Source organism: Penaeus vannamei, chromosome 34 (assembly GCF_042767895.1).
Source record: "Penaeus vannamei isolate JL-2024 chromosome 34, ASM4276789v1, whole genome shotgun sequence".
NCBI lineage: Eukaryota > Metazoa > Arthropoda > Malacostraca > Decapoda > Penaeidae > Penaeus > Penaeus vannamei.
Window position 1 is genome coordinate 26,483,587 of NC_091582.1, and position 15,000 is coordinate 26,498,586.

Consider the following 15,000-nt stretch of genomic DNA (forward strand, 5'->3'; position numbering starts at 1 on the left):
CACTTCCTGACCTGATTTTCAAAAAAATCTCATAAAAGATACAAAAAATTCATTCCACATGCATTTATCAGTTGCAAACTAAACAGAGTTTGCATTGCTAATTTTACCCCATATATATATATATTACCATACTAGGACTACAGTTCCCTTATACTATGAGATTTATTATATTTTGGAAGATGATACTTGGAGCAATCTCAGAGTAGAATATATCATTACATAAGATTACTATAAAATTATAACACAGCCTTTTACCAAGTAATGATATTCCACAATATATTTGAAGTCATTTCATAAACTAAATTCACATTTCCTTCAAAGATGCAGACTCATCAGTTTGATATTTGTCATAAGTACCATTTTATTACTGTACACAGGTAATATGTTGAACACAGAAACAAATTGTGTAATATAACTAAGCAATGCTTTCTTGGTTATACTCCCCAAATCAACATCAATAAGGTTGCCATATAACCCTTTATTTATCAAGATCATTAAATACATTACATATAAAAATTCAAATACCCAACTTTTACAGGAAAATTGGAAAGACTAACCCAATACAAGGACCACTGTTACATAAAAGAAGAGATGATATATTTACACACAAAATGTGGGAAGAAAGCCATTTACCATGACACAATTTTAAGAACTCTGGAAAGAAAAAGAACAAAATGTCCTACTTTGTGACCTTCACACTCATATTGCCAAGTGTGAAGAGTCAACAGGATTCAGCATGGCACTACACTGGCACTGTATCATTCATAAGTGGATTAATCATGTTGGTGTGTTTTTTATTATTGGCACATTTTTCTTACTGTTAATATCTGTAGTAAAATTTTGAAGAAATATTTTCAAGACATTACCATGGTTTCCTTCACCTAATTCTATCAGGATTTTCCTTAAAAAATTAAATGAAATGAATGTATATCATATCATATGAAATTGGTGCATCTAAAACCTTCAATGTGCCAATGGACATGTTGACTTTTCTCAGAACCCACTTTCATTTTAATATTCAATAAGATTTATATTAATACTTCCACTTTTAGCTGTTGACAATCATTTGCTGAAATAAATTACAATACCACTTCAGTATTAGAAAGAAAATAATTGTACAAGGAACATTTTCACTTTCATCATCAATTTAGTGACATTTCCAATACAGTAAAATTAAAGGGAGCACATGTGTCATCTTGAGACAGCTGACTAGTATTCTCAGGTAGATCCTAAAAACATCATGTACTATCTTGGGTGTGTGCAGTTTTCTTCACTTGTACACTAGTTCTCAGGCTAATCAGGGTAATTCAAGGATTAATAGGACCTGCTGGTTAGTTCTTCAGAACAATTCACTCAGACATTTGATTGTCTATCAGTGACACATTGATTTGGTTTTACTGGAGGTCCTGTACTCACTTTCCAGAGCCATGAAATTTTCAAGGTTTTATGTCAGTGGGTCTTTAGATGATATTTTCAAAGAATCTACAAGCAATCCACGGCCTTCTCTGGGCTGAAAAGAAAGAAAGAAAACATCAGTTAACAACCGAGTAGTCACCATTTTCATTATATATATCCAGTGCAGTTTTCATTTATTTCATTGCATCATGATTAATGCTATAACCTTTAAATTGAGTGTGATCAACTTGCTCCCACTTACTGCAACCTTATTGTGTTTCAATTTGCTAAGAATTCCCCGAGGGGCATTCTGGGTAAACTGAACTTCCTCTTCTTCACCATCATCCAGAGCACATGATTCAGCTGGAGGGAGTTCCATCATACCATCCTGGAAAATGAGTAGGAGCTTTAATATATATCTATTTAATCATACCTGGACTTCAGACAGTAAGACATCATTTGAAAAAATCAAAGGAGGATTATAAAACATATAATTATACAATATATAACATATAATAATTTGTTAATTGACTCATCTTTTCATATATCAAATTTTAAGAAGTGAAGACTAAAATGACTAACATTGTTATCCCTTTTCCTTAATAAATTACCAAGATATCTGAGCATTCATTACCTTTGAAGAAGCACTTGCAACCAGCTTCATGTACTTGTATTCAAGACGTTGATTCTTCTTCCAGAGGCAGAAGAGGAGCAGGCACAGCATCAGAGCCATACTTACTGTACTCAGGACAATAACCTGAAAGAATTTCACTTATGCATTAACAATGACTGATTTTTTTTCAAACAGTTTGGTTAGTGTATAGATCAAGCATAATTTAAAAGAAGAAATCAACCTACTTCCACAATGAAAGGCAGCCTTGTGGAACATGCAACTGTGCGCCCTTGAGGAAGATTATCAGGAGCAATGCATGTCTTTGGAGTGATGTAGTGGACAGGTTGCTTTCCATCCTTACACTCTCCACGAACAACACTGGTAAAAAAGAAGCCATCACTTACTGGAAGTAGCCAGGATTCTATATTCTCATAACTTGCTATTTTTGTCTGTGTTACCACAATTAACTAAAAAGTATGAATATGCTTTTAGGTAAGCACGTCCATACGTACTTAAATCTATAAACATGTATGTATTCATATATGTACTGCATTTATGCATGTGCGTGTATGTATGCTTGCATGTATACAGGTAAACATGCACACTCATACACAAGCACACACTATACATTTTTTTTTTCTTTTGTTGTCTGCTTTCTTAAAAAAATAAGTTTAAACTTACATCAGTTCACTCTCTGAGCACTCAGGGCAGCCAAATGCTGATGACCACAAGAAGTGGAAGTTACAACCATCACAAGTGCCATCTGGACACTGCTGTGGTAAAGTCACTTTCCCATCTCCAGGCTGATCTGGGTCACATCGAAGAGTTATTGTTGTGCTTCTGCCATCAGGACATGCTCGAGTAGACCTTAAACAGGGAGATGAAATTTCATGTTAAGTATAATCTCAATCTGAAAACTGTCTCTTACAGAATAGTTAATACACTCTGTTAAATAGATATGAAAGAGAATGAATATCTTCACAATACAAGAGATGTATCTGACTGGTTTCGAATATATCTTTGTCAGAAATACACGTTGCATCAGATGAATATATATTTGAAACCAGTCAAATATATCTCTTGAATTGTGAAGATATTTATTCTCATTCATACCTATTCTACGTTTGTCAACATGGACATGGTTCAACATCTGTTAAATAAATAAGCACGTCAGACAACATCTACCTTCCATATGTACAATCAAATCATTTGGGAAAAAAAGTCATACAGTTTAATGGCACTTACATTGGTGTTGAGTAATAAAAATGCAAATCCCTTCTGTTTGTATGATTTGGCTGAACAAATTCTTTGATCACACTAATGTTCAAGTATGAAGGGCTTGTTGTGACTCCAACAAGATGATCTCCAAGAGAAACTGACTGCGTTGCAATAGCTCCAACTCTGAAAAGACCAGACATTCCTTCCACTCCTGGTACTATGGTGGACCGGCAAACACGTGACACTACCTGCAATAAGAGGAAATATTTCTAATCTCTATTGGTCAAACAATTAAAAGGTAATTATTTCATCCTCATCAGTAAAATCAATAAAAACATGAGAACAAAAATATCTATACTTTTGTTTATACACAAGTAGTTACTATAGCAAACCAGGACTTACTGTTGAAACTTCACCCTCCATGTTGTATGTGACATTATTTGTACATACTACACTGGTATTTCCACACAGAGAAATATTAAACATGTGGTAGAACTTAGTCCCTGAGGATGTAAAGAGTGTACTGCCCATCACTGCCCGTGCACTGTGAAAAGAATTTTTTGTGTATGAGATTTTGTGAAAGTATATCAAGTACTCTATATTCATTTAAGCATTTTAAGATTTTTTTATACACTGCAACCTGTATACATTCTAAAGGATTTCATATGATCAATATATGAAATTATGCATATTCTTGCAATAAATTAAGTATAAAAATTCTGATCTTTGAAAATCTTCTTCTTTGTTAGGGACATGAATCTAAATTGATAATACTGGCATTCATTTTCAAAATATATATCACATTAAAAACACTCTTAAAAGTGGGTGTATTAGAAGACCCAAGAATGGCAGTCATAAGAAAGGGAGTATAATCCCATGTTTTGTCTTACCTGCTAATGTTAGTAAGGTCGTAAGTATAGTTATCGACAGTAAGCCTGCACTGGACTATGCAAGTAAGGTGGTCTGGAGCTGTGAGGCCAACACCACAAGGCAAACATGATTGAGGTCCATAAGGAAGGGGGTCTGTCACAACAGTATTGGCTGGGCACGGAGTGCATTCTGTTGTGCTGTTCTCAATGTACTGCCCAGCAGGGCACGGGATACAGCCTGCTGCTTCTGAGGTCTAAATGTATAAAAAGAAAGTGTATGTTTGGTTAGATGTTTTCTACATCTTATCTACTTCACTCATACAAATATACCTTTAAAGAATAGTACTGTCAAGCTTGAAATAATTTAGTTTGCTGGTATCACAGCCACTTCTGAAACATGATTTACTGAAAGCACAGATTGATAAAGGATGTGTTATCTCATCCCTTAATAGTAGAGCTGCAACTAAGACACTGACTTGTGGACATGGTAGGCAGGATGAAGCTCCTCCATCAATGGTGTTGGTGACATTAATGTTGAACACTTTGGCCATATCAGTTTCATACATGCGTAATGTGCTGGACTTCAGATAGCTCTTTTCCCATGACACCTGTAGGAAAAATATTACCATTAACCCTTACTATCCAGACTTTTGAAAAGCTGGATTTCAGCATTTTATTCAACATTTGTGAAAGTCACTGGAAAACTTGATTTTGCCACATTCGTTGTAATACATTGGGAAATGCATATTTAGAAGAAGATAAAATAAATTCACCAATATGTAAAAGGCAATGAGAAATACCCAACTATGTTGCTCCTAAAACTAATATACACTTCTTCTAGTTATGGAGGATTAAATAAGTAAGATTTACCTATTACATTTATGTACTGAAAAAGAATTCAAACCAAAATACATGAATCTGAAAATATATATACAGCAGATGCTGCATGAAATATAGAAAAATAATTTTCAACATTATTTTATGCCTACTTAATAGTTACATGATATGTGTAACACCAGGGTTACATAATGCAATATTTGACTTCTTCTATTTAGCAAATGAATTCAAAGTTAATCTAACTCAGCTTCCTAAGTGCAAAGGAGTTGCCTTTTTACATACAGTCCCCTTATATTCCTGATAATTATGAAAGGATTACTTGCTGATAATAGGTACTAATAGTTACCTTTTGGAATGCCCAAGAAAAAGTGTACGAGTCATTACGGGTAACAATGTAATTGTAGTACATTCGTGGCTGAGGCCCAGTCCATCTCTTCAGCACTATCACTCCTTTCTTGCTTGATGCCTAAGGACAAGATTCAGATGAGAACATTGCATTTGCACTACTGCCAACAGATGGATTGCATAGCAGTAATCATTTTTTGTAATATCTATTGTAAATATGATAATTGTTCATTTGTAAATATATCTACTCAAGAGAGAAAAAAATATAGACTAACCTCCATGAAGACAAATTCACAATCAGAAGCACATGACAGCTCAAAAGTGAAAGATATTCGTCCCACCTCCATTGGTCTTCCACCCATTTCACGTCCTCGAAATCCACCAACCTTTAAGAAAATTTATACATACACACTTTGCAACTCTGAATCTTTCTAAAATGTAAGAACATGAATTAATATTTCAAAAAAAAAAATTAATCAATCAAATATACTATTCAGGAGGAATTAAATACCATCAACATACCTTGAGACTAAGAACAAGGTAAGCATCATCAGCATGTCCTCGACCAGAATGAATATGGTCACCAGCAACCTGCCAGCCTTCAGAGTTGTTACATCCAATATCTATAAAGAACAAAAAGTTACAGTCATATACATAATTTAAAAAATCACATTATGTTATATTAGCCATTAGAATGATAATTTGCACATCAGCTTTTACTTTGGAATATAGTGTGATGAAAGTGTTTCTTATTTTCATATCTTTCATATTTACAGAAATACAGATCAAACAGTTTTATTTCCTCATTTTTTAAGTTATATGTATGGTTATGAAATTACTAACCATCAGAAGACATGCATGTTGCAGCCATTCTTGGTGGCATTGCTGTCCACCACTGGTACTGGTAGCCATAATTTGGAGCAGTACTTGGTGGGCATGGCTTGCAGGGAGACAATCCATCACTGTGTTCACCAGGTGGACAAAATACACAACCTGTATGATATTTTTTCATTATTAGAGTAAAACCAAATAGAATAAAAAGTGCTAAAAGGGGTATTATCTTATTCCACTCTTATTAGCACAAATGTAGTGTGCATACTTCATAATATGTGCAACACATCTTTGAACATAACATAATTCAATGTCAGTACTGCACCTTGCCCAGCAGTATAGTGCATTCCAGGATTGCATGGTGGGCACATCTTAATTTCTCCAGATGGTGGTAACCTTACTGAGCCCTCCATCTTTATCCGGCATACACGAGGCTCAACCCATTTATAAACAGCACGTGTCTGTAGGAAGACAGAAGTTTAGTGCAAGGGACTTTTACTGCAGTGTCTTCAATATGAAAACACTAAATACTGAATTATGAAGGTATGTTACCGAACACCAATCAATAGTAAATTCTAACCTGGTTCTTGTCATCACAAGGTGAGTCTATCTCATAGTAGTCTCGTGAAGTACATGGTGGTCGGGGGAGGCACTCAGCGGAACCTTTTGGTGCATATTCAGTCACAGGGTCACATGGCAGGCACTTTGATGATCCTCGAGGGGCATATGTGTTTTCCTCACATTCCTTACATTCTGAGGCACCTGGTTCACTGTATGTTCCAGCAGGGCATTCTGTGCATTCAGATGAATGTGCTACACCTGTGTGGATATGCCAAAGGATAATTTGAAATTCCATTTGAAATATCGGGACAATCAAATTTCAATTCTTTCACAATAAAGAAAATGACAGAATCTTGCTATAGAAAAAAAAAAAAAAACTTACCACTTATTTGAATACTCTTGATCATCACAGGTCTAGAAGAGCCACCAGCCTCTATACCAATGGTTTTCCAGTGCAGTACATTGAGGCCAGGCTTGAGCTTGACTGTACGTGTTTGCCATTGTCCTTCCCTTGTAATAGGAGGCCATTTGTAGTCATCACCATCATCAATACTTTGGCATTCTTTATCTTGGGCCTATGAATAAGGAAAGAAAATTAAAGCAAATTTCTATTTGGCTTTGCCTTCAGTAATCATTATGGTAATTATCAACATTATACTAATGGCCTATTTCTAAATTGTGATTTTTATGATCTACATCATCTCAAATGTATAACATAGTTCAATTAAATACTGTATCATCATAAACATGAAGTTGAGGTTATTTCTTACCTGAAATTCAAATATAATGTTGTCATCTGTGAATTGATAGGTATATTTGACAGCTCCTGGTTTCACCAGCTTAACTGTGTAAACAAGAACTGCTGCACACTGACCGCCTCTGCTTGCAAGAACATCACCACGGGGCTGCCAACCATATCTGTAATACAAAATATAGTTACAAAAATTTTTCAAAAACAAAAGATATCTTATTATCTATGCTATATAAAAAGGCCAAGGTTCTTGTGGAGTTAGAAACATTTACAACTGTAAACTATATAAAAGTTCTAAAACTTACGCTCCACAGTCCACATCACCTCGCCGCCTCCCAGCAGAAAAGGCTGATCTAAGAGCTTCCGTGTATGAGCTGAAGCCACTAGGAAGCTTTGTCCAATTGTCAAAGTAGACACCACCTCCAAGAGAGTAGGTGCTGTTCGGACAGAGTGAACATTCTAGCTTGTTGAGGTCGAGGAACCAGCCAGGGTCACAAGAAATACCTGTGTTGGAGTTGTTATTAATCAATTAAAAATGAACTTTGCAATTTTTTTTTCTTTTACTATATTGCCTATCTGTAATGATAATTATATTGAATAAAGTGTCCACTCTCTAATCAATAGTGGCACATAGCTGCATCCCCCCTTCACTTCCAGCCACGAGGGTCCCTTGTGGCGAGTTGCCAGTTAGCTTCTGAGCCCATCTCTAACTCCTCAGGACAGGTCTGGTCAATCTGCCTAAGTCACAACTTCTCAAGTTGTTCTATGGGCCTCTTCCACCCAGGAACCTGATGAGCAGGATCATCCATGGGGAAATGAGTTGGCAATCTTAGATTGTGCAAGTAACAGGTTCTATGCCAGCCTCATAGTGTAACCATTGGTTGGATACATGGTCATGCCAACTTTACCCCATAACCCAAAGACCTGTTACAAAAGACATGAATATGAGACTCTAAGGAACAGGATATTGACCAGATTTCACTTCCATAAAGCTAAATTGATAGTCATCCTTCTCATCACATCCAGTAAATTCATAGTGACAGTCCTCCTGTAAGGAAATCAATTATGTTCATACTAACAGATGTACCCCAACATGATCTGAGATGATCTCTCCATCCAGTTAGTGGAATGTAGGTGTCTGTGAGTAGGACTTGGAGTTCAGCCTTCTCAGGGTTTGGTAAGCATGATGATCATTTGCTAGGAAACAGTCTTCAGTCTCCTCAGCAAGGTTCCTAAGGTCCTGTTCCTTGCCTCCTCTTCACAGTATCTGACTCCTCCACACCAAGGAACGACACAAATCCCAATCACCATTTGGTTGATCTATGCAAAATGGCTCTTTAGCTTCCAGCATCTCCTACAAGGGGAAATTCTAATTTGTTCTCCGGCATTTGCCAATGGACTCAAGAGTTGGGTAGCTAGAACCAGTCTATATGGCAGTAGCATAAAGCTCCTACAGTCCTGGAGGACCCTCCACCAAGTGCTGATAAGAATGTGGTCCATCTCCTTGGCCACATATTATACTGTGCCCAGCGATGTAGGTTAGTGTTCATACCAGGAGCCAGTAATCCTTGACTTCTGTTACCTAACAAAGTCCTAAAGGCTATTCTCACAGCTAGAATCTGCTCCCAAGCCATAAGGATTGTCAGACAGCATAGCCAGCTCAGTTACAACTGGATACCACATTGAAGTCTCCCAGGAAAATCTCAGGGACAACTGTCTGCCACAGATACGAGTTTGGCATAGACCATCTCTTTTACATCAAGTTTGCAAACATCAGTAGGGACATTCACAGCAATAAGAGACAAAGCTAAAAGCATGCTTCATTCTCAGAGCACATTATAGTTTCATCAACTAGAGTCGGCTGGAGGTAGCTGACTAACCCCCCTGGAGATGGTGAGCATCGCTCAGCCCTGATCAGATAGGTTCAACTAACCACACTATTCATGGAGCTGCCAGGTCTTCTCACCTTTAATAGGGTAACCTCCAACTCTCAACCACTTTTGCCCCTCCATAGCAGGTGTAGTCAAGAGCACCCATCCATAAAGAGATGTTCCAAGCCCATGCCCTGGTAGCCTAACTGTGGTTGAACCTTAGGCAGTCACTCTGGGTGGATGCCACATCTGCCATCCCTGCCTAAGTTATCCCAAATAATGGGGGCCAGCAGTCTGTAGGGTCCATTATTTGCCTAAGGCATTCCACTGTGCTTTGCCCCACAGGTCTCATACTATATTGGCAGCTAGTGTCCTGTTAGAACTGGATCAACAGGGAACACATTAGACAGGCCCCCATCTCACTTCATAGCACTTACAGTACTACTATACAGGTCTGCTATAAGTTCAATAATCCTTGTCAACCCCCCACCCCACCCCACCAAACGGGAACCAGAACCCGCATCACTAACTGCTTATGAGGGGCAGTAACCCCCCCCCCCCAAAGCATCACCTTTCATTAAAAGCACTGCAGGTGTGTTTTTCCTTTGGGAGATCAGACTGGCAAGACAACCACCCCAGAGCTACCCATTAACCCCAAGGGGCTGTGGGGCATGAGTTGTTAGGAAGCCAGGGCGTGTCCACACACCAGTGGGCCATGATTTTAACCTCTAGGGCCTCCTGCTACTCTGTGATCCTCGAAAGTTTAGCTGAGGAAGCACTGCAGAAGTATTAAGGATGGAGAAGCTATGACTGGCTGGGAGGCTTAGCAATGCTGCTCCCTTTTTCACGCCAGGTTAGCCATCCGTGGTAGCTGTAAGTAAGAATGCATGCAAGCTGGACACTCAATACTAACTAAAGTACCTCACCATCCCTTCACATCTCCCTGCCCTGAACATGAAGTACCCATCAACTCTCTAAACCATCCAGATAGTGACTGCTTATTAGATTTAGAATACTTAGGAACCCCTACATTAGCGTATATCAATTTTGATTATTACAAACTCAGTATACCAAAACTGATAACATATAATTTTCCATGAAAAGAATATAGTATTGTTTTAACTTACTGCAATCTTCTGTGCGAGTTGGAGGATTGGGAGCACCACCTTCACATACACCAGGCTTGGGAACGCTCACCCTCCACCGGCCCCCCTTCTCATCGCATTCAGTAAATTCATAGTGAAAGTCCCCCTGTAAGGAAATCAATTATATTCATACTAACAGATGAACTTTAATGGTGCAATGCTCAAGTATAGATGTCATTCACTGATACTGCAATACACAAGATCACTGTATGGTATGGTGATGTAAATAATGAGGTAATACTATTTGCAGTTGAGCTAAAATAAAATAAATGTCATATACAATCAAGTGATCAATTAGTTATATAGTTCTGAATGTTTTTTGTTATTTGTATATGAAGGTATGAATCTTAGAACCTGATATCAACTGCAGAAAAATTTAATTGCTATTAATGGTTAATCATCCCACAAGTGGATACTAAAACAAGATTAAAAATATCTAATTGTCTTTTATTATATGCACATGTGAGCTCTTATATAAGTTCTTCATTACACATATTCAATATTAGATTAAGCTTTCATATCATCTCCAACAAATATTTTTCATTTAGGTAAAGATACCTTCAACAATCTAATCACATGATAGATAAGCCCATTTCAGATCAAGTGCTTACAGCGAAGGTGTCATGTGTGGCGATAATAATCTTTGATACCAATGCAATCTTCTAAATCATGGATCTTTTCGTGGTGTAGCCAAAGGGGAGGGGGCATTTTAAGATCTGTGAGCTGGTGACATTGTGTTGAATGCTGAACAAGTCACCAATAATTTACGTAAGTCTGGTAAAATGCGGAAAGTGCACAATTTAATCAAGTATTATAAAAAAAGCATCAGACGTTCTTTATCAATTCTCTGGAAGCTTAACAGAGCGCCGCTGTGTGTGTGTGTGTGTATGTATGTGTGTGTGTGTGTGTGTGTGTGTGTGTGTGTGTGTGTGTGTGTGTGTGTGTGTGTGTGTGTGTGTGTGTGTGTGTGTGTGTGTGTGTGTGTGTGTGTGTGTGTGTGTGTGTGTGTGTGTGTGTGTGTGTGTGTGCGTGTGCGTGTGCGTGTGCGTGTGCGTGTGCGTGTGCGTGTGTGTGTAGGTGTGTAGGTGCATGTGTGAGTGAGTGAGTGAGTGTGTCTGACACGGGCGTACGAGTGCACCTCCTTGAACACGCTTAAGTATATACACCTTACGTAGAACACTATCAAAAACATTACAAAACCCAGTACATATTCACATCCCAACCGCATTCTATCCTAAACTGTCCCACGAACTGCTTATATCAACTCCAACTACACCATAAACCTTAATAAACCAACGAAGTTCAAATACAAGAGAAAAACAACGATATATTCTGAACCTCCTATCAGATGTGTGTCGTTTCACACCTACATCCTCTTTTAACTGATAAGATTCGAAAACCAGTAAGAATCAAATTGGGATTTTCTTATTTGTAATATGGTCTGGTCTGAGTCTTATCATATCTCCGAAACAGACATCTACATTATAACAGCATTCTCTCTCTCTCTCTCTCTCTCTCTCTCTCTCTCTCTCTCTCTCTCTCTCTCTCTCTCTCTCTCTCTCTCTCTCTCTCTCTCTCTCTCTCTCTCTCTCTCTTTCTCTCTCTGTATGAGTGTGTGTGTGTTTCACTGTGTGTGTTTCACTGTGTATGTGTTTGACTGTGTATGTGTTTGACTGTGAATGTGTTTGACTGTGTGTGTTTGACTGTGTGTGTGTTTGACTGTGTGTGTTTAACTGTGTGTGTTTGACTGTGTATGTGTTTGACTATGTATGTGTTTGACTGTGTGTGTGTTTGACTGTGTGTGTTTGACTATGCGTGCGTGCGTGTGCGTGTCAGTGTCTGCCTGCGCCGACGTACATATCACTGTATATATGCGTGTTTGCGTGCACGAGATATTGGGTACAATACGAACATGTAGAATGAATTTTAGCGTACAATTTATGGAAGCCTATTTCACTGAATACACTTCGCATTTCTGAACTGTGAATTAATGTGTGCTATGTAGATCCTGCGACCAGCCTCGTGGCAGTCGTGAATTTTTAAACAGGCGCAAGGGAGGCATTCTGGTTTTCATTTCAAAGCTGAGAGATTAGCCGGGGATTCAAAGGCGACCGGAAAACGAACTTTCAATTTACGAGAATTTACTCTATGCAGGTGTCGTCGTGTTTTTTATGCTTTGTTTTACTCATTAGTGTAACTGGTTTCTTCTATCCATAAAATTTCTTATGGATCTATGCCTATGTGGATGTTTCTGCAAATGTTAAAAGATAAAAACTTCAATTTAGGTAAGTTCCGCGTTCGTATTAATCGCCGTACGGCCATTGACTGCTGCTCAAAAATCTATATTTTCTAGTAATAAAATATTTATTAAGCCTTATACGATCTTCGTAAATATTAATATTATGGAATTTCCTTTTAAAATAATTTTATTCCCATGCATATATACGACTTATACTACCTTTGAAATTCTGAAAGACAAGAGAGCAACGGTACAAAAACTATTCGCAAATACATATTAACACGTAAGAAACAACATCTGTCTGGGAAAAAAGTGTTGTTGGGCGAAAACCTAATCCCAGTTCGATTCCGGAACTTGGAGAATACATTTACAATTTACAATAAAAACATCATTATCTTCTTATGATCCAGTTGAGAGCGGTTCAAAAACTGTCTCAACCTAAGCACTCTTTAAGCTTTCTCAGCACGACAGTGTAGCCTTGTCCAGCATATAAATTTTGTATGAAAAAGGTCACTGCAGTGTCCTCGCTTAGATGTAATACCCATTCACACTCTCCAACTCCTTCTCTTTTTTCTCCCTCTTCACCTTCCTCTTTATCTCGCTTTCCTTCTCTTTCTTCAGTGGCGTGGCTCGATGTTTCGAAGCCCCAAGGGTTCAGGTCTTTACTAAGCCTCTACATTTCTTGGGTTTGACGGGGAAAAAAATACACGTATGGTGAAATAGCATAATCATTTGTATTCATTGATTTGAACAAGCTCTTTTCTCCGTACAAAAAGATTCAGAATTAAACAGCATTAGATGTTATTTGGAAATCCCCCCCCCCTCCCTGGTACAAACTATGCCGCTGTACCAAACCGAAATGCGGTTCCTTTTTCATATCGTATTTTTTTTTTCTTTCTCTCTATCATTACCATATTTCATAACACAAAGAAATTGCTTTATACTATTTAGTGGCACTATGGGAAATAAAGTAATTCAGTTGACTAAATATTTCAGAGTTAACTGTTCCCTGAGCGTGCATCTCCTAGATTAAGAAAATTCCCCACCTCCCAGCATATGCACGACCTACCCCCCCCCCTCCTTCTTCCCTCCCTCTCTCTCTCTCTCTCTCTCTCTCTCTCTCTCTCTCTCTCTCTCTCTCTCTCTCTCTCTCTCTCTCTCTCTCTCTCTCTCTCTCTCTCTCTCTCTCTCTCTCTCAATTTTTATCAGCTCTCTCTTTTTCTCTTTCTCATTGGATTACAAGTTCGTATTTACTGCATACTGGTTTCTAACCGGTTTTAAAGCCACTCTCTTTAGCTTACAAATTATGCGAGAATAAAGTAGCCATTTTTCGTTAATAATTCACGCTGTACATGCGAATTTCAGTATATACGTTCTGCTCTGCCGGTTATCTTTAATAAACCCAATTTTCCACATAATATTTTCTGGATCTAGACCCGGAAAATGTCTAGATCCACGGTATCTGTGACGACTAGCATAAGGTATAAGGTAAGGTATTCTACATATTGCGGTCAGTGTGTAAAGTGAATTAAAAAGAAAGGACGGACACAACAAACAAAATGGCAAAATAAGGTATAGAAAAGAAGAAATATATGGAATTAAGACATAACTCGACTATATATAAATAGATACAAGAAGACACACTCCCTGTGCCGAACAAAGGAAGCAGCATCGCAGTAGCTAGGTGTGGATAACCGACAGGAAGTTAGAGGCAGTTATCTTATCGGGAGTCTGGCATCCTGGAGGAAATCAGGAGATATGCTTGTAAAAAAAACTCCTTCGCCTCCTGAACACAGAAGCATTATGCCGCGGAAAGTGCTCCCCCGGGCGAAACCTCACGCTGAGGGACGTAAATGTCTGCGTTTTCCTGCAGCTTCGAACACGCAAAGCAGCGTCGAACACGTAAACAAAACTCCCACACGCACATACACACATCACACGCACAGTACATCACACATGCACAAGGTCACAGACACACATACTGGTCCTCGTCTCCACATGAACAATGGTACTTTACCAATCCATTTTAACGTGGAAGACATCAACCTTTCAAAGGAAAATATGAACAACCAGAAAACCAGCCAAGGACACAAGACGAGGAAATTGGAAAATATAAATAGCTTGAAATCTGAAGCGACGTGTTGGCTAATTCGTGAGGATTATTCGCACAACGTGGTCAGTCTGTCAAGCATATATATATATTTTTTTTTACTTTTTCGCGATTATGTGGTAATATTTACGGTATCTCTTCCACCGTCCTCCTTCCCCCCTCTTCTTTCTTCCTCCAAAAACTACCGCCGAGCTATTGTATATATTACTACCCCT

General features: G+C 38.2%; 1 protein-coding gene across 3 annotated transcripts in view; it reads right to left on the bottom strand.

The window, feature by feature from the left end:
* The window catches only part of LOC113816608 (endosome/lysosome-associated apoptosis and autophagy regulator family member 2), a 21,778-nt gene that overhangs the window by 681 nt on the left and 6,097 nt on the right, over positions 1-15,000 (bottom strand). Inside the window, exons 2-20 of one of the 3 annotated variants that reach the window (XM_027368657.2) lie at positions 10,419-10,542; positions 7,726-7,924; positions 7,440-7,587; positions 7,052-7,244; positions 6,689-6,927; positions 6,434-6,569; positions 6,121-6,270; positions 5,800-5,900; positions 5,553-5,663; positions 5,279-5,398; positions 4,572-4,703; positions 4,117-4,349; positions 3,629-3,770; positions 3,254-3,474; positions 2,690-2,875; positions 2,254-2,386; positions 2,030-2,152; positions 1,664-1,783; positions 1-1,510 (exon numbers count right to left, since the gene is read on the bottom strand). The exon at positions 1-1,510 is cut by the window's left edge and continues 681 nt beyond it. In XM_027368657.2, coding sequence (XP_027224458.1) covers positions 1,445-1,510; positions 1,664-1,783; positions 2,030-2,152; positions 2,254-2,386; positions 2,690-2,875; positions 3,254-3,474; positions 3,629-3,770; positions 4,117-4,349; positions 4,572-4,703; positions 5,279-5,398; positions 5,553-5,663; positions 5,800-5,900; positions 6,121-6,270; positions 6,434-6,569; positions 6,689-6,927; positions 7,052-7,244; positions 7,440-7,587; positions 7,726-7,924; positions 10,419-10,542 — 2,877 coding nt within the window. In that variant the 3' untranslated portion in view covers positions 1-1,444. Of the gene's footprint in view, positions 1,511-1,621; positions 1,784-2,029; positions 2,153-2,253; positions 2,387-2,689; positions 2,876-3,253; positions 3,475-3,628; positions 3,771-4,116; positions 4,350-4,571; positions 4,704-5,278; positions 5,399-5,552; positions 5,664-5,799; positions 5,901-6,120; positions 6,271-6,433; positions 6,570-6,688; positions 6,928-7,051; positions 7,245-7,439; positions 7,588-7,725; positions 7,925-10,418; positions 10,543-15,000 lie in introns of all 3 variants that reach the window. The other 2 variants (XM_027368656.2, XM_027368655.2) reach the window with 2 other exon arrangements.